This window comes from Camelus ferus, chromosome X, assembly GCF_009834535.1.
Source record: "Camelus ferus isolate YT-003-E chromosome X, BCGSAC_Cfer_1.0, whole genome shotgun sequence".
NCBI classification, from domain to species: domain Eukaryota; kingdom Metazoa; phylum Chordata; class Mammalia; order Artiodactyla; family Camelidae; genus Camelus; species Camelus ferus.
The window spans coordinates 17566720-17582022 of NC_045732.1; the positions used below are offsets into that span (position 1 = coordinate 17566720).

The window sequence follows — 15303 nt, forward strand, 5'->3', positions numbered from 1 at the left end:
TTTAAAGAGCGGTGAGTTATCTTTTTATGAGTCATCACCGGCTTGATAGAGGAATAAGTATAACACAGTGTAGAACAGATTTAAAAACTCTTAAGGGAAGGACCGTTTTCTGTTTTCTTTAGGGGCCTATCTACGTAGTAGGCACTCAAATATATGTTAATGATCATGTTCATGTATGTTAAATATATAATTTAGATACAATAAACCTATGTTAAAGATTACAATTTGTATTGAATCACTATCATGTTTACTTTTTGACCTAATGAACTTCCTGTGTGAAACACAATTTTTTTTTCTTCATATATATATATTTTTTGCCTTTAGATTAACACAACTGAACCTACTTCCAAAGCAGAAGAGAATGAAAAAGTTGATTCCAAAATGAAAGCTTTCAAGAAACCACTGAGTGTGTTTAAAGGGCCCTTATTACACATCAGGTAATACTTGAGGATTTTATTGGCTATGCTTTTATAACATACCTTGGTCATCTTCAGGGAACTGCAAAATTAAGAAAACTTCTAGACTGTTTTTGCAACTGTGGAAATATAAAATTAATGGTTATCTGAAGACTCACCTTGGTTTCCAGACACAGTGGCTATTTGTAGCTAGCTACCTTTTTGTTATTCTGCTGAGTGTGAAAGGGCCATCATCCCACATCAGGTAATAATAGTGAATATTCACATATGAACAGTAAATCTTAATGACATGTATTTTTCTCATTTTACTGATAGTGTTTGACTTGCACCAGTCTGAGGTGGCCAGAAATGACATGGAAGTAGGCATTTAATGATTTGACCTTCCAAACGCTAAAGCTAAACCAGAAAAATAGGGTTTTTACCAAAGCCAAATTTCAGCATATGTCTATTTTTAAATTTCTAGGTTATTCAATCCAAAAAATTCAGTATTTTTCCTTTATCATTATGTAAAGACCGTTCTCACTAATGATGCTTTTGGTTGGTAAATCTAGACAGCCTTAGGTTAATACTGCTTTACTAACTTTACTTAGTGATGGCCTAATATATAATTGTATCCCTTTACTTGAAACCTTTCTATGTAACTGTTTTAGGTATGACTCTTAGAAATAATACAGCCAGACATTTTAAAGAGCAAATCTGAAATTCTCTAATTGACAAGATTGGTTTATTTACATATATTTTGATTACTGTTACATTTGGATTTATCTTCACCATCTGCATGCATGTGTGTGTGTGTGAGAGGGAGGGCGGTGCGAGGGGAACATGGGAAACCATGTTCTGCTTTCCATGGTTTTTCTTTGTCATTTTCCCCTTTCAGAGTTTCCCATTTTTCCCTCTACTATTTTGGAAGTGACATGCTGTTCTTTCACTGGCGGCCGGTCAAAACAATGGGTTCTGGCTTAATACATACCGAGGTGTGGCTGGAAGAGCCGGCTGGCAGGGAAGCCACAGCACAGCGGGCCAGCTCCTAGGGCTGCCCTTCGGGCTCTGCCACCCCCACCCCCGCCTCTGGAAAATCTTGGTGCCGACAGGCACGGGGACCTGACCAACCTCTGTCTCCCCAGAGCTCTGCTGCTCACTGAGGGCAGTTCTGAGATCCATCACCTTCCTGTCTTTTCTGTGGCGTATTCCAGGCTGGGTTCTCAAAGGAAGCCAGCAACCGCGCTAACTTACGTCTTGTCCATAGCTGGGCAGAGCTCTCCTGGGAAATGTGCGTTCTTTAGACGAATGAGTATCTCTGATCTGCAGATGTTCCTGATTTTAAATGAATCTATTTAAAGATGGAGCTCAAAGTCGAGGGCTTTCTGAAGAATTCACTTTTTTATCTAAAAAACAGCCCTTTCTTCGCATTGTTTGGAGGCACCTGATACAATTTGGCTCATGTAATTGAACGCCACGAACTTTGCTTCGGTCTTTTAGTTTTTCTTTTAGGTCGTAGGCATTACAGTGGTCAATAATAGTAAAATTTACATCTTGAGGCTCACTGATTTCCTTTTTTGACAAATTTTTCCTGTAGTTTCTACCCCAAATTTTGTGGTTTTTCTCTTCCCATATTACTTAGGAAAAAACCCTTTATAGTCAGGAATTCTTTTGTTACTTAAATACATTGCCAGTGATCTTTTTAAGTTATATACCCTTCTCTGTTGGTACATAAAAATGTGCCCCATTCTAATGTTTGTAATTCTATATAAAGTTGAAGCAGCAATTTCTTCTTTGACTTTTCTCTATCATCTACCAAAGTTTTAATAAATAAACCTTAAGATGGTGTTGATTATAGGACTAATTCAGAATCTTCCTAATTCTCTCTTCTGTTTCCTATTATTTTTCTTTTGATCTTGGGGAAAACAGAGGACTTTTTAAATAGCATACATCAAATCAGTAAGATCAAAATACAAAATATATTAGGTAATTGTTTTGTAATCTTTTCTTTTTTTGATGAAATCTCTTTATACAAATGAGCATAAAATATTAACCAAATATTTTTCTTCAAGATAATGAATAGATTGTAGTTTATTCTGAGCAATACCAATGCCTTATGCTTTGTCATCACTCAGCCCAGCAGAAGAACTGTATTTTGGAAGTGCAGAATCTGGAGAGAAGAAAGCTTTAATAGTGTTGACAAATGTAACTAAAAACATAGTGGCATTTAAGGTAAATATCTGAAAGATATAAATTATGTGTGAAAATTGAAAGATAGATCATTTTGAACTTGCACAGTGTTTTTATTTATGATATTTTTAGTCTTGTTATACTGCCTTCTAGTTCTAACCATGTGTCACAGCTTATCTAAAAATTTCCCTGAGGTCTGTACCTCAGTCTTTAATGTGTAGTAATAGGGTACTGTCCAAAATTAATCCCAGGGTTTAATGTTTGTTGTGTGAAAAAAAAAAGTCACTCTTCATTATATGAATAATTTAATTCATACCAATGAAAAACAAAACTATAAGATCAAAAGTGCATTTTTCTCCACGTGTGCTGTATTCTGGAGTGTCGCTTATACTGGATACTAACCTGGCAGTGAGCTTTAAGTGTAACAAGACTGAGTCCACCACTGCCCCATATTGTAGGTTTTACTTCCTTAAGTCCTCTACTTTCTGGATGTGCTTTGATTATCTACTGTTTTTAAATTTCTGAATGCTCTTGTAACATATGTTCTAATGTGCATTGTTTTTGAATATGAATTATTAAATTCAGGCAATTAACAGGATAAATATTTAACAGTTGGATTAATTTTTTTTATTTAAGAGGAAGGCTAAGGACAGTTGGACTGATAAGTTGTTTTTTTTTTAAGATAGATTAAGATGCTTATTTCCTTCTGATGGGAAAAGATACATTCTGTGCATAACTACTAAGGTTGTTTTATAGACTTTATTAACTGATTTTTTTAAGTCAGTTTTAAGCCACTTCCCCCCCTCCAAAAAAGCAAAGGTTATTATGTGACTACTGTTTTTATAAATAGGTGAGAACAACTGCTCCAGAAAAATACAGAGTCAAGCCAAGCAACAGCAGTTGTGACCCTGGTGCATCAATTGACATAGTCGTGTCTCCCCACGGTGGTGAGTTGTCACCTGGTGGCCACAGTGGGGTGTTGGGGGGGACCTGGGGCTGAGTGATGAGTCAGCGGAGCTGGACTGGAATCTCGAAATTAGCAGAGTGTCAACAAGTCACCTCACCACACTCTGGGCATCCATTTTCTCACCCATAAGATGAGATGGGTGAACGGGTCTCATTAAAATTGTCTTTTTTTAAACATGTAAAATTGTTTAAACTGACGCCAGTTGAAACTGAATTTCAAACAAAAAAGTCCTCATTTTTAGGAGAACTTTCTCCATTCTTAAGGTAGTTCCATTTTATTCTTTTTCCTCAATGTTGTTTTCTAGAATAATGCCCAAGCCACAAATCCAACCCTTTGTAAGGTTCCTGTTTATGTAAGAAGTTACCCTTTTGGAATGCAGGTTTAACAGTCTCGGCCCAAGACCGTTTTCTGATAATGGCTGCAGAAATGGAACAGTCATCTGGCACGGGTCCAGCAGAACTGACTCAGTTCTGGAAAGAAGTTCCCAGAAACAAAGTGATGGAGCACAGGTATGCTTTTTACTCACAGGCTCTCAAATGTGATGGGAAGGCTCTGAAAGAGGAGTGTGCCTACATGGGCCGGGCAAGGCATCCCTTCCTTCTTGCTTTTGGTGGCTTACAGTGTGGGCCCCAGGCCCTGCAAGGCTTTGAGGTACCCGGGTGAATGAGACCTGGAGTTTCTCTAGGAGATTGCTAATAGCAGACTTGCTTGCAGGCCAACACAAGAATCTGGATGTATCAGAATTACAAATACAGATCTCTCTGCCCCAGCAATTCCCTTTGTAGGAATGCTCACCTTATGTACTAGAATGTTTGTTGCAGCATTGTTTTATTAGTGATAAATGAGAAAGAACCTAAATGATCACTAGTAAAGCACTAGTGAAATGCATTTGAGTATGCCCATGCTGAGGAGTACTCTGCTGCCATTCAAGAGTGTAGTACGTCTGTTTTGATCCAGAAAACACATGATATATAGAAAAGGGACTAGAGAAGAAGGCTAGTTCTGGTTTTATTTATTTACTGGAACATGCCCAGTTTTGCCCCTCAAGGGACACTTGTCAGTGCCTAGAGACACTGTTGGTTATCACAACAGGACAGTGGGGTGCTGTGGACAGTGGGTAGAGACCAGGGACACTGCTCAGCATCCCACAGTGCCCAGGACAGCCCCCCACAACAAAGAATGATCCAGCCCAAAATGTCAGTAGTGCCAAGACTGAAAGTTCAGTTGAGGGTAGTTAAGGGTGACCACTCTGATGACATCTGAATAGGACCTGAAGGAAATGAGAATAAGCCACATAGCTGGGCAGAAAGCTTTCTAGGCAGAAGGACCACAAATTAAAAAACGTGCTTGGCTTGTGTGAGGAACAGCAAGGAGGTATAGCCTGGATCTAGTAAGGGGGACAGTATAGGAGCCAGGTCCTTGCTATAGTGAGCACTTCTGACTTTCAGAGGAGAAACCATTAGTTGGTGCTGAACAGAGCCATGAGGTAATCTGGATTTTTAAAACGGATTATTCTGGGGGCTGTGTAGAAAATAGACTGTGGGCAGACACAGGTGAAAGAGTGTTAAGTTAACACTTAAACAGAACTTGCCATATGCCCACACCACTCTAGTGCATTAGTCTTACTTATTCATTTAGTCATTACAACAGCCCTAGGTCATAGGTGCCTACTTTTCCCATTTTAAAGGTGAGAAGCTGGGGAACCCAGTAATGGTTTTGGTTAAGTTGAATGTTCAGAAAAGGAGTTGAAAGAATACAGATGTGACTGGAACAGTGAGAATCCATAGGAAGAATGTTGGCAAGGCAGACAGGACACAGAGGAGGAGCTTGGTCTCCATCATAAAACCAGTGGGAGAACACCCACCTGATCTGAAATGCCTTGGACAAGGTTACCATTTGTGGGTCCTTTATACAGGGGAGGAGAAGAAGGATGGACCTGGGAAGACAAGCTTTATTTCAGCTGTCCCCACCAGAGAGGGTAAAAGCTAGAGCAGCCTAGAGAAATATTTTAGTGGCCAAAAAGAAGATGACAATACAGAGAGTCAGGAGAGAAACCAGTAGGTAAGCTGTGTCATCAAAGCCCAGGTTAGAGTATGTGTCATGAGAGAGGAACAGAGTGCCACCATTCCAGTCAAGGATGAGGTGTGAGCAGTGGCCATTGCTGGTGACATCATGGAGGGTGCTGATGATCTCACAGTGAACACTTTCAGTTGGCAGGAGCTAGATGCCAAAGAAACAGAGGTAGTAAGATTCTTCCGGAGGTTTAGCTTGTTGGGGAGAGACCAAGGTTCTATTTGGAAGGAAGAAGGTGGTGCTAATGATTTTGTTTGGGTTTTTAAAATGGGAGATATTTGAGCATTGTTTAAAACCATAGTAAGGACTCTTTCAGAAGGAAAGGCTGACCTTACAAGGTAAATCACTGACAGCGAAATTCCTGAGCAAGTTAGAAGGGACAGAACCTAAAGCCAAGGTAAGGATCAGCCGTAAGTCAAGAAGGAGAGAAGGCTAGCTCTAGGTAAGGCTCACGCTGGTTTTGATGAGTCTTTAGATAGACTAGTTATTTAAATTTTAAAATTATGTTATATAGGAAGGCCTACTTTTAAAGTTCTTATGAAACGGTACCTCAAAATTAGGGTTTTGTTTTGTTATATATGAGTTGCTTTGTTCTGTTTTTGTTGTAAATCAATTCCTAATGGCTTGCTTTTCTTTAATTGTCAAAAGGGGATCACTTACCTCACAGAAACAGGGAGACTTGATGGCCCAGGTTAAAGCACTGTGCCCCACCTAGAAAGGGTAGTTTCCATCAAATCATAAGATCAGGTGAATTCTACTGAATTACCATGTAAAAGTTTTTTCATCGGTTACTGAGCACTGTCTCTAGTTGCTTGTGTTATTTATACACGCATTAAAAAGCTGGAAGATGTAAGAAAGGACAAATAATTTTCCCTTTACCCTTCTAAGTTCTTGGCAGAGACCCACAGTAATAAAATTGACAGGAGAGAAACAAACAGGTTTAATAACATGTGTACCTCCTGTATACATGGGAGAGACCTGGGAAAAGTGAGTCACTCTCCCAGATGGCCGGAGCCATCACCTTAAATGTCATCTCCAGCTAAAGACATACACAAAAAAAAAAAAGAAGAAGAAGAAGGTTGTTATAGCCAGTTTAAAAGATGTTGTTCTAGCCAGTTATGAGAGGCTGTCAGGAAAAGCACAGTAAACAAGGGTAAGGTTGTTATGCTGATGCCGAGTTAGGCGAATTCCTCTCTTCTTGACATCCCCAGAATATCCTAAGGTTCCTCAGCTTGCCAGGTAGTAACTTCCCTCACTCACCTGGTCAGGCTGTCTGGAACCAGCTCTGTAAGCAACGTAGGTCACTTTGGCCCAAGCGTCTTTAGTTCTTTAAAGCTGTCTGGTCATATCTGACTTTACACGTTTCATTTTCAAATATGACATTCAAGTCAAAGCCTTGATGATATAACCATGTCTCTAGTTGTATCCTGTTACAAGAACAGAGTCTCAATGAACTTATGCAAATAACTATATATCACCATGAAAATGAGAATATTCACTAAAAGTTTCCAAATTCTGGAGGAAGCAGGTATGGAGAAAAAGTATTTCTATTCTGCTTAACAAAGAAAGGTATAATTCACCAAAGTGCTGTAAATCATAGATGGATTAAGAGAAAAAATTTTTCCTTAAATCTGGAGAAACAAAACATGTTTCAAACAGAAGGTCATAAAAATTATAATCATTCTCATCAGGTTCATTCAATCCCATGTTACTATTTTTTGTTCTGCTTGAATCCAGTTTGTCCATTATTTCTGGAAATTCTTACTTCAATTTTACAATCTTGAAGTTATCAGAAATCTGTAATATACAGTACTTGCCAGAGTCCGCTCTGTGACTTTCTTTGATAATGAAACATACATCCATACAAATATAATCAATAAGCTTTACTCTTCTCATTTGACAATGCATCCCACATAATTTAACATATAAAAATAGGCCTAGTTAATCTTTTTACAAGGAGAGAGAACACATCTTTTGAGATGTTTCAGGGGCCCTCTGGAAAATCCCAAAGTTATTTTGAGGTCAAAAAGACTTCATTTAAAATTTGATTTAGGGAAGTTTGTCAAAAATATCAAAGGTTTTGGACCCTTGAATAAACAGAATCATAAATCATCATGAAACAATAATTATCCAACTAACCCATGACAATTTAAAAAAATTTCAAAGGCAAATACAGGTCACATAGTTGTGAACAAAACTTAGCTCTTTTAATCTTTAAAAGACTCAGTTTTCTAAAGTAATCAAAGACCTGATGATAAAGATAACATGAAGCACAGGAAATTATTTTGATAAAAGGCAAAATCTTTGCTTTCCAGGCAGATTATTTAAAAGGTAAAGAAAAACCTTCAGTCTCTTATCAGGGGCAAACCAAGAGTCCAATAAAGCTATCTTTTTAGCAAATGAAAGAAAATTTAGTTTTACGTAATTACACTATTGCTATTAAGCTTATTTTTAAAACCCTTACGATAAATTCATTTAATTTTAGCCAGCTTGACTACACAAGGTAAAATTTTCTTTCTCTCTCTTCCCTACTTTCTATGTCCATTTAGTTTGCCCTTTATATTTTCCTGTTCCCTATTCTGCAATAACTAGTTTTACTTTAAAATTCTTTTCATTTCCCTTAACAAAAATGTATGTCTATACCTTCTCTTAGCCAAAAACACACCCTACTTCCTGCGTACAGAGTTATTATTTCTACTTGTATTTTTTTTACTGAAGTGCCATCAGTTACAATGTGTCAATTTCTGGTGTACAGCACAGTGTCCCGGACATGCATATACATATATTCATTTTCATATTGAACATAGCTCCCTGTGCTATACAGCAGAAACTTTTTTTAAATCTATTTTTATATATAATGAGTAACATTTGTAAATATCAAACTCCCAAATTTAGCTCTTCCCACCCCTTCTAGTAGTTTTAATAACCCTTAGGAACCTTAATTTCGTGAAAACTAAGAAGTAAGCACTGGCAGCCTGTTACACCAGCATTCTTTAGATTGGCAAATTTATGGGCATGTTTCGTAATTTCTAGAAGCTGTGCTTCCTCTTAGTACCGCACAAGATATGTTTCCTAATAAACCCAAATATCTTTGATTCTGTAGTAAGAAGCCAAAAGTAGACAAACCTATGTTTAGGAATTAATGTTTTAGTATTTTCTTATTTGGAAATGATCTAGATATTCAATGAATTTCGTACCGTTTAACTTAACAAAACTCTATAAAGTTTTAAGTTACCAAAGACATTTGGAAAACAATTTTTAAGTAGGTATACCACAGAAAATACTCATTGCTAAAAAGTTCACCTAAAAACCTTTATCCCACTGACATCTATCTAAATCACTTGCTCCCAATAATTATATTTATTCACAGAAACATCATGAGGCATTACACAAAGTCAGCCACTATCCAAAGGTGTTTCTCTTGCTGGCAGATTTTGTAATAGAGGTGACATGGATTTGTTTGAATAGTGATCCCAGGTGGGGTAACAGTTGCATATCTGCATTACATCTAATGTCGATAACTCTGAAGACCTGCCTGTTTCATTAAACCAACAAACTTAACCTAGCTTCTGTTTACCAAAGATTATCCCAGAGCACACAAACTTCAAAAAAATTGGAGTTAGTTTCTCTATTTTTGAGTTTTAGGAACACTTAATTTGAAAAGCACTTATTTTTCTTAAGCCAATTAAATAGCACTTTTACGAATTAATTTTGGCAATACCATTCAGAGGCAGAAAAATATCACACATTTATAACATACATATGTAAACACATACACACATACAGATGTAAACAGAGACCTTATGGCTTCAGTTCTAAATTTTCAGCCATGAATTAGGTGTAACAACACAAAACTCACTAGTTTATAAATGAACAGTTGGATCCAAATTGTGTTTCTGGCAGTTGGAATAAGTTTACCTGCTCAGACTGCTAAAGCTTTTTTTTTTTTAAGACTAATATTTGTATTTTTTATTTTTTTCATTTGCCCAGTTTCTAAATAGCTCCTTTTTGCCCTTCTGTTGAGAATCCTTTTCCTAAAGTTTGCAATTCTAAGAGCTGGCTGTCAGCCCCTAGAGAAGTCATGGTAGAGATTTGACATCTCAAACGCACAGAGAAATTATCCACATTTTTTTTTGAAGTTTTGGGGTATCTTTGCCTTTTAGCAGAGGTTTAGAGTAGTTACTATTTAAATTTTTTCTTCTTTTTCTTAAGTGCAGAACAGTTCTGTTTCTAATAATGTCCAGCTCTTTTACAATACCTACAAGTATTTTGAGATAAATAGGGCAGGTTTGGGGATTGGTGAGCAGAGGTGGACTTTGCATTGCTTCTAGAGCTGCATTTCTGGTTTGGGAGAGGTTTGCAAGACAACGACAGTTGTTTCTAATTCCTCAAAAAATTGGATTATAGCTTGAATGATATCAAGGGACTGACCTGCCCATCCAGCTACATTTTCTTCAATTTGCTTTGTATCAAGGAGATTTCCAATTAAGATGGAAATCAAATGATTTCTATGTTCTGGGGTTTCAGGGCTTAATGTAGCATGCCTTTACAAAGTCTGTATAAAGTGTTCAACAAAGGCCTTTGAATGCTCTCCTTTTTCTGAGTGCACAATTCAACCTTAGACCAATTTACCTTACAGGGAAAAAGCCCCTACTATTGCTTCTTATCAGCCCCTGAACATCAGCCTTCAGCTGATCCATTTCCTGACACTTTGTCGGCCCAGGACTTTTCTAGCACTAAATGAGACAGGGAAGGTTGAGATGACAAGGGCCCCTTAGGGACCAGGACCCCTTGTGACAAACTTCCACGAGAGCTGGTACAGACAGACAGAGAAGGCTGCTTATCACTTTGTGTCTCAGATCCCAGCCTGTTCAGTTGGTCACCAGATGCAGGCAGACACGTGCACCCTCCAGCTGGCAGAACCAGAGAGAATATTCTCACTGGTCACAAAGCCAAGCTCGCAAGACAGAAAAGACAAGAGGAAAAGCTCATCTGTCCTTTGGCTCTCCTTATGACAAACACCACAAAAGACAGAGACAAAAGAAAACAATGACCATCTCTGAGAGGAAAGAGGATCAACAGGAAAGCACTCATAACAAAAATCGCTACCAAAGTCACTATACCTAAGGGACTAGCTTACACGGATATTTTCTCCTGCTAATCGAAATCTGGAAAGAAGAGACAAGGGGGAATTTTTACTTTCCTCTCTCAACCTGGCACCAGAATGAGATCCAGGAGAGCTGACTTTGCTAAGACTTCTTACCCTTCTCTGGCTCCTGCCAGCTTTCCAAGAGCCCATCAGCAGGTTCCCAAGCAAATATGGCATCTCAGCAGGTCGCACAGTAGGTTGCCAAACTGTCAGGGAGGAAAAGTAATTTTCCCTTTGTTTTTCTAGGTTCTTGGCCGAGACCCCCCCCCACCCCATCCCCCCTTAATCATAGACAGATGAACAGGAGGAAAACAGAAGTTTAATAGTATGCATACCTCCTGTATACTTGAGAGGTACCCAGGAACAGTAAAAACTCCCTGAAATGGCCCTTGACACCACCTTAAATACTGTCTCCAGTAAAAGATGTTGTTGGGGAGGGAGGGAGCCAGTTATCGGAGGATATCAGGAAAAGCACAAAAAACACAGGTAAGGTGGTTGTACAGATTTAGGTCAGGGCCTTTCTCCATTGATAGGAGTCTCTAGAGATGTCTCCTCTTCCTGGTACAGAGGGAGACACCCTTGCAAATAGAGATTCCCCTTGTAACTGTAAACGTCTCTTACAGAAGGGTAACGTCTCCTCAGTTTTCAGAGCTTTTCCTGTGTCTGCTGTTTCAGACAGATAAACCAGCTCAAGATAAACCTTGTGCCAAAGACGTGTATTTTGGGGTGGCAGATTGTTCCCCTTCAAAAATAAATACACACTGAGCTGCTCCCTTAGGTATATCTGGGGAGAGGAATGAGTACTTTCACCTCTGTTACGTACACTTCTGTGTTCAGCTTTTTTTCACTTTGTTTTCTTTTTTCTTTTTCTTTTTTTAACATTTTTATTGAGTTATAGTCATTTTACAATGTTGTGTCAAATTCCAGTGTAGAGCACAATTTTTCAATTATACATGAACATACATACATTGTCACATTTTTTTTCTCTGTGAGCTACCATAAGATCTTGTATATATTTCCCTGTGCTATACAGTATAATCTTGTTTATCTCATTAACACCTTTAAGAAGTTATGTTTCCTTTGGATTTTCATAGGTTAAGATGCCATATTGTTGAGAGCAGTAAGCCAACCACTCTTACATTAAAAGACCATGCTTTTAACATGTCAGATAAAACCAGTGAAGATCTGTATCTGCAAGTAAGTGTTCTTTCTTCCTAACGAAAACAAGTTTTTAATGTTAAGCAATATAAGAATTCCATTCTTTCCCACTGACATAAGGAAAACCTTTCGCATAGACACAACAGAAAAGCTCTCCTTTGTGAAGAAGCCAGAGCAGAAATGGTAAGTGGTGGGTTCCTCTTGGAGATCTACTCCCTTTCTGAAAGCTCTGGCTATTCGGATGTGGACTGGACACCGTATAGCAAAGCACATAGTGCTTTGGAGAATATCAACGAACTTGATCTCATGGAAAAGGTACCACATAGTACATGTAAATTTGAAAAAGATGGAGGGGCTCTCTGAGTAGCTGGTTTCAGTACCTCCAGGAAGTGATTGCTTTGCTCTTTTCGCAGCCAGAAAATTAGACCTTTTCAAAATGACACTAAACAGATACACATCTGTTTACCAAACAAATCTAATTCCTCGTTGCATTTCCAGCCCCCAGCCTTTCAGAGTAGGTGGACTCTATCCCGTAAATGTTTGTGGGATTGCTAATATTCCTGTCTGTCCTTCCTATGAGTACTGTACTGTGTTACTGACACAAATCTTTCATCCTTTTTTCCCTCTTTAGCTCAATCGTTTACTAGAAAGCAATAGGAAGCTTGAAGACCAAGTTCAGCGCTGTATCTGGTTCCAGCAGCTGCTGCTCTCCTTAACCGTGCTCTCGCTTGCTTTAGTCATCTCTTTCTTCTATCTGTTGTACAGTTAAAGAAGTGGTGCTCCATAGCAAATCTGGCTCTTCCGTTCATTAGCTGGAAAAAGTAAGACCCGGAGCTTCTCCACCACGCTGACAGTGTCGCACATCTGTGCTTCCGCCGAGGAAATGTATGACATTTAGGAGGGGAACTGGAACGTCTTGAAAATAAACTGTTAGAATAAGGAAACACTGAAGAAGTTGATTATAAGAGACTATAGGTAGTTAGGAAAGTAAGTAAAGGCATTATCTGTCGTGTGAATTAATAGTTGAGATATATTTATTTTTCCCTTTTGATCTGGATACTTTGAAAGCTTGTTTTATCATGTATATATATGTCAGCTGAACGGAAAAGTCAAAGTAATGTGCTTTGTTGCAGCCAAAAAATGTAATCTGCTTTTTTTTTTGGACAGAATTATGATAGCTGAGCCAACTTATTTAGCTTTTCTATACTATGTATATAGAAGAACACATATATTGCAAACCCATACAGAGTAATTTCTGTCACCATGACTCTGTAACTTGGAGAACTACTAACAGATGCTCGTCCATGCCCTTTTGGAATGTACAACTACTTGATGCCAAACCACCGTTAGCCTTTGTTTCTTATCCATCTTCCCTAACGGCCTACCTGCCTGCCTTTTATTAATCATGGACTTTTTAATGAACACTCACACTCTCATTTAGGGAGAATTTGGGAAACTAAGTCTGGTTGGATTTTCTCTGAATTCTGTTAGGAACGTCCAGAAGGAAGACCTCTCCAGTCCCACAGTCTTTTGTGTGCAGGTTCACGTTACTCTCTATAGCTGGACACGGACCCTTCTGCTTCATTTATTATAAATATAAAGGCTTGATTCTCCAGTGTACCATCTTCACCCTCTCTTCGCAATGAAAGGAGTTAGAGAAAATGTTCTGAAAAGTTAATCTTTGAGATGCATAGCAATATAATTCATTTCCATTTCACATCCTTAAAATCAGCCATGAGAAGGGAACTTGACAAAAGACTGGAGTATCTCTAAGGATGAAAAAAAAACATCGAAACTCGAGTGTCAGTTCTCCGTTTAAGAGTGAAAAACAGAACTCAGTGCCCAACTGTAGAGCCGTCAGAGCAGGGCTGACTGATTCACTTGACGCCCTGCCTCCGCCACAGTCACGCTGAGGATGGTTCCTAAACCCCTAAAATGACACACGCTGCCAGAGCGGAGGCTTACGGAAGTAGTTGGTTTTCTCTTTAATATACCCACTTTCAGTCCGTGTTGGTTCACATGTAAATCGACTTTATATGAAAGGAAAAAAAAACATAGTCTGCCTGTTAAAATAAATTTTGAGTTGTGACTGAGCCACGTTTGGAGAATGTTTTATTCCGAGGTGTAGTGTTGGCGACTTGCATCTTGAGAACTTGATGATTCCAAAACTGAGCTCCGAAGAATGATATACTAGAGCCCCTTCAAAATTGGTCTAGGAAATAAAACCTTAAATGGACACTGGTCTGATACTTTGTCTTAATTTGGGTTTTTCTGTTTCAGTTTGCCAACTCCAGCTGCGAAAGTGACTGCAGGCCACCCTAAGTACTGTCCGTAGTACCTCCCTGTGTCTGTGTGCACAGCGGTTTCCCCTTCTGTGTTAGATTCCTGGCTTTATTATAAGCTAATCCCAAAGTATCTGTGTGTGTGTTTTGGTCTTCAGAAAATAAATGAAGAAATAATTAGTCAAAATTGGAAATGTATTGTCCTAACGGTGTCCCTTTAATGTTTCACATGAAAATTACTTTGACTCGCTAAAATGTCTTTCCCTGATGTCTGGCCAGTTGAATTTAATAACATATCTTGTTAACATTTGTGTGTCTATTATGTGACTAAGCAAAATTTACTGAAAATTATAAAATCAAAGGCATCTAAACTTTTGTACTTGTCTTGATTAATCACATATATTTACATTTGATTTTATTCTGTCATTTGATTTTATTTAATCATATTTGTATGATTATTTTGAGTACTCTATGATTAATAATTTTATCTTTTAATATGTCGTTACCTGTTCATGACCAAATTACCAAGGACCAACATTTAGATTTAAATTGTTTTCACTTTGGAATGGAAATTCATAGAGTTCCCATGAAAACATTAATGAAATATCATTATAGGCAAGTAGCCTAGAAATCCAATTGCTGGTAAACCTAGCCTCAAATTTCATAATATACCATAACTGTTTTTATATCCTGCCACTAATTTTGACTGGATTTAATAGCACTTTATTGTACAATTGCAAAAAAAAAATATATTCCTAGAATTGTTGCCAGTGTAATTTCTCTAATGTTCTGGTGCTTTTCATATATTTTCAGTATTTTTATTACTATATTGGTATTTTCTTTGTATAAACTGATCTAAAGAACATGTTTTCTATTTTAATATGTTTTAGAAAAATAATTACATTTATGAAATAAATATCATCAGGAAAAACCTCTGGTCTCTAATTGATAAAGCATCTTAAAAAAAAAAATCAATGTTCAGGCTCACTCTGACCATTCAAAGATCACATTGATTTCTTCTCGTCCTGCTTTATTTACATTATTTTCTAAGGACGGAACCACAAACTTCCAAAGGTACAATTGTGTCAT

The 15303-nt window shown here is 37.9% G+C and overlaps 1 protein-coding gene across 9 annotated transcripts in view; it reads left to right on the top strand.

Moving 5' to 3' along the window:
* Nucleotides 1-14401, top strand: part of MOSPD2 (motile sperm domain containing 2) — a 44516-nt gene extending 30115 nt beyond the window's left edge. For 3 of the 9 annotated variants that reach the window (XM_032475906.1, XM_032475909.1, XM_032475911.1), the window contains 6 exons: nucleotides 325-437; nucleotides 2531-2627; nucleotides 3436-3532; nucleotides 3932-4061; nucleotides 11869-11971; nucleotides 12053-12698. In XM_032475906.1, the coding sequence (XP_032331797.1) occupies nucleotides 325-437; nucleotides 2531-2627; nucleotides 3436-3532; nucleotides 3932-4061; nucleotides 11869-11971; nucleotides 12053-12295 (783 nt within the window). In that variant the 3' untranslated portion in view covers nucleotides 12296-12698. Of the gene's footprint in view, nucleotides 1-324; nucleotides 438-2530; nucleotides 2628-3435; nucleotides 3533-3931; nucleotides 4062-11868; nucleotides 11972-12052 lie in introns of all 9 variants that reach the window. The other 6 variants (XM_032475907.1, XM_032475914.1, XM_032475908.1 and 3 more) reach the window with 6 other exon arrangements.
* Nucleotides 14402-15303: the final 902 nt, after the last annotated feature.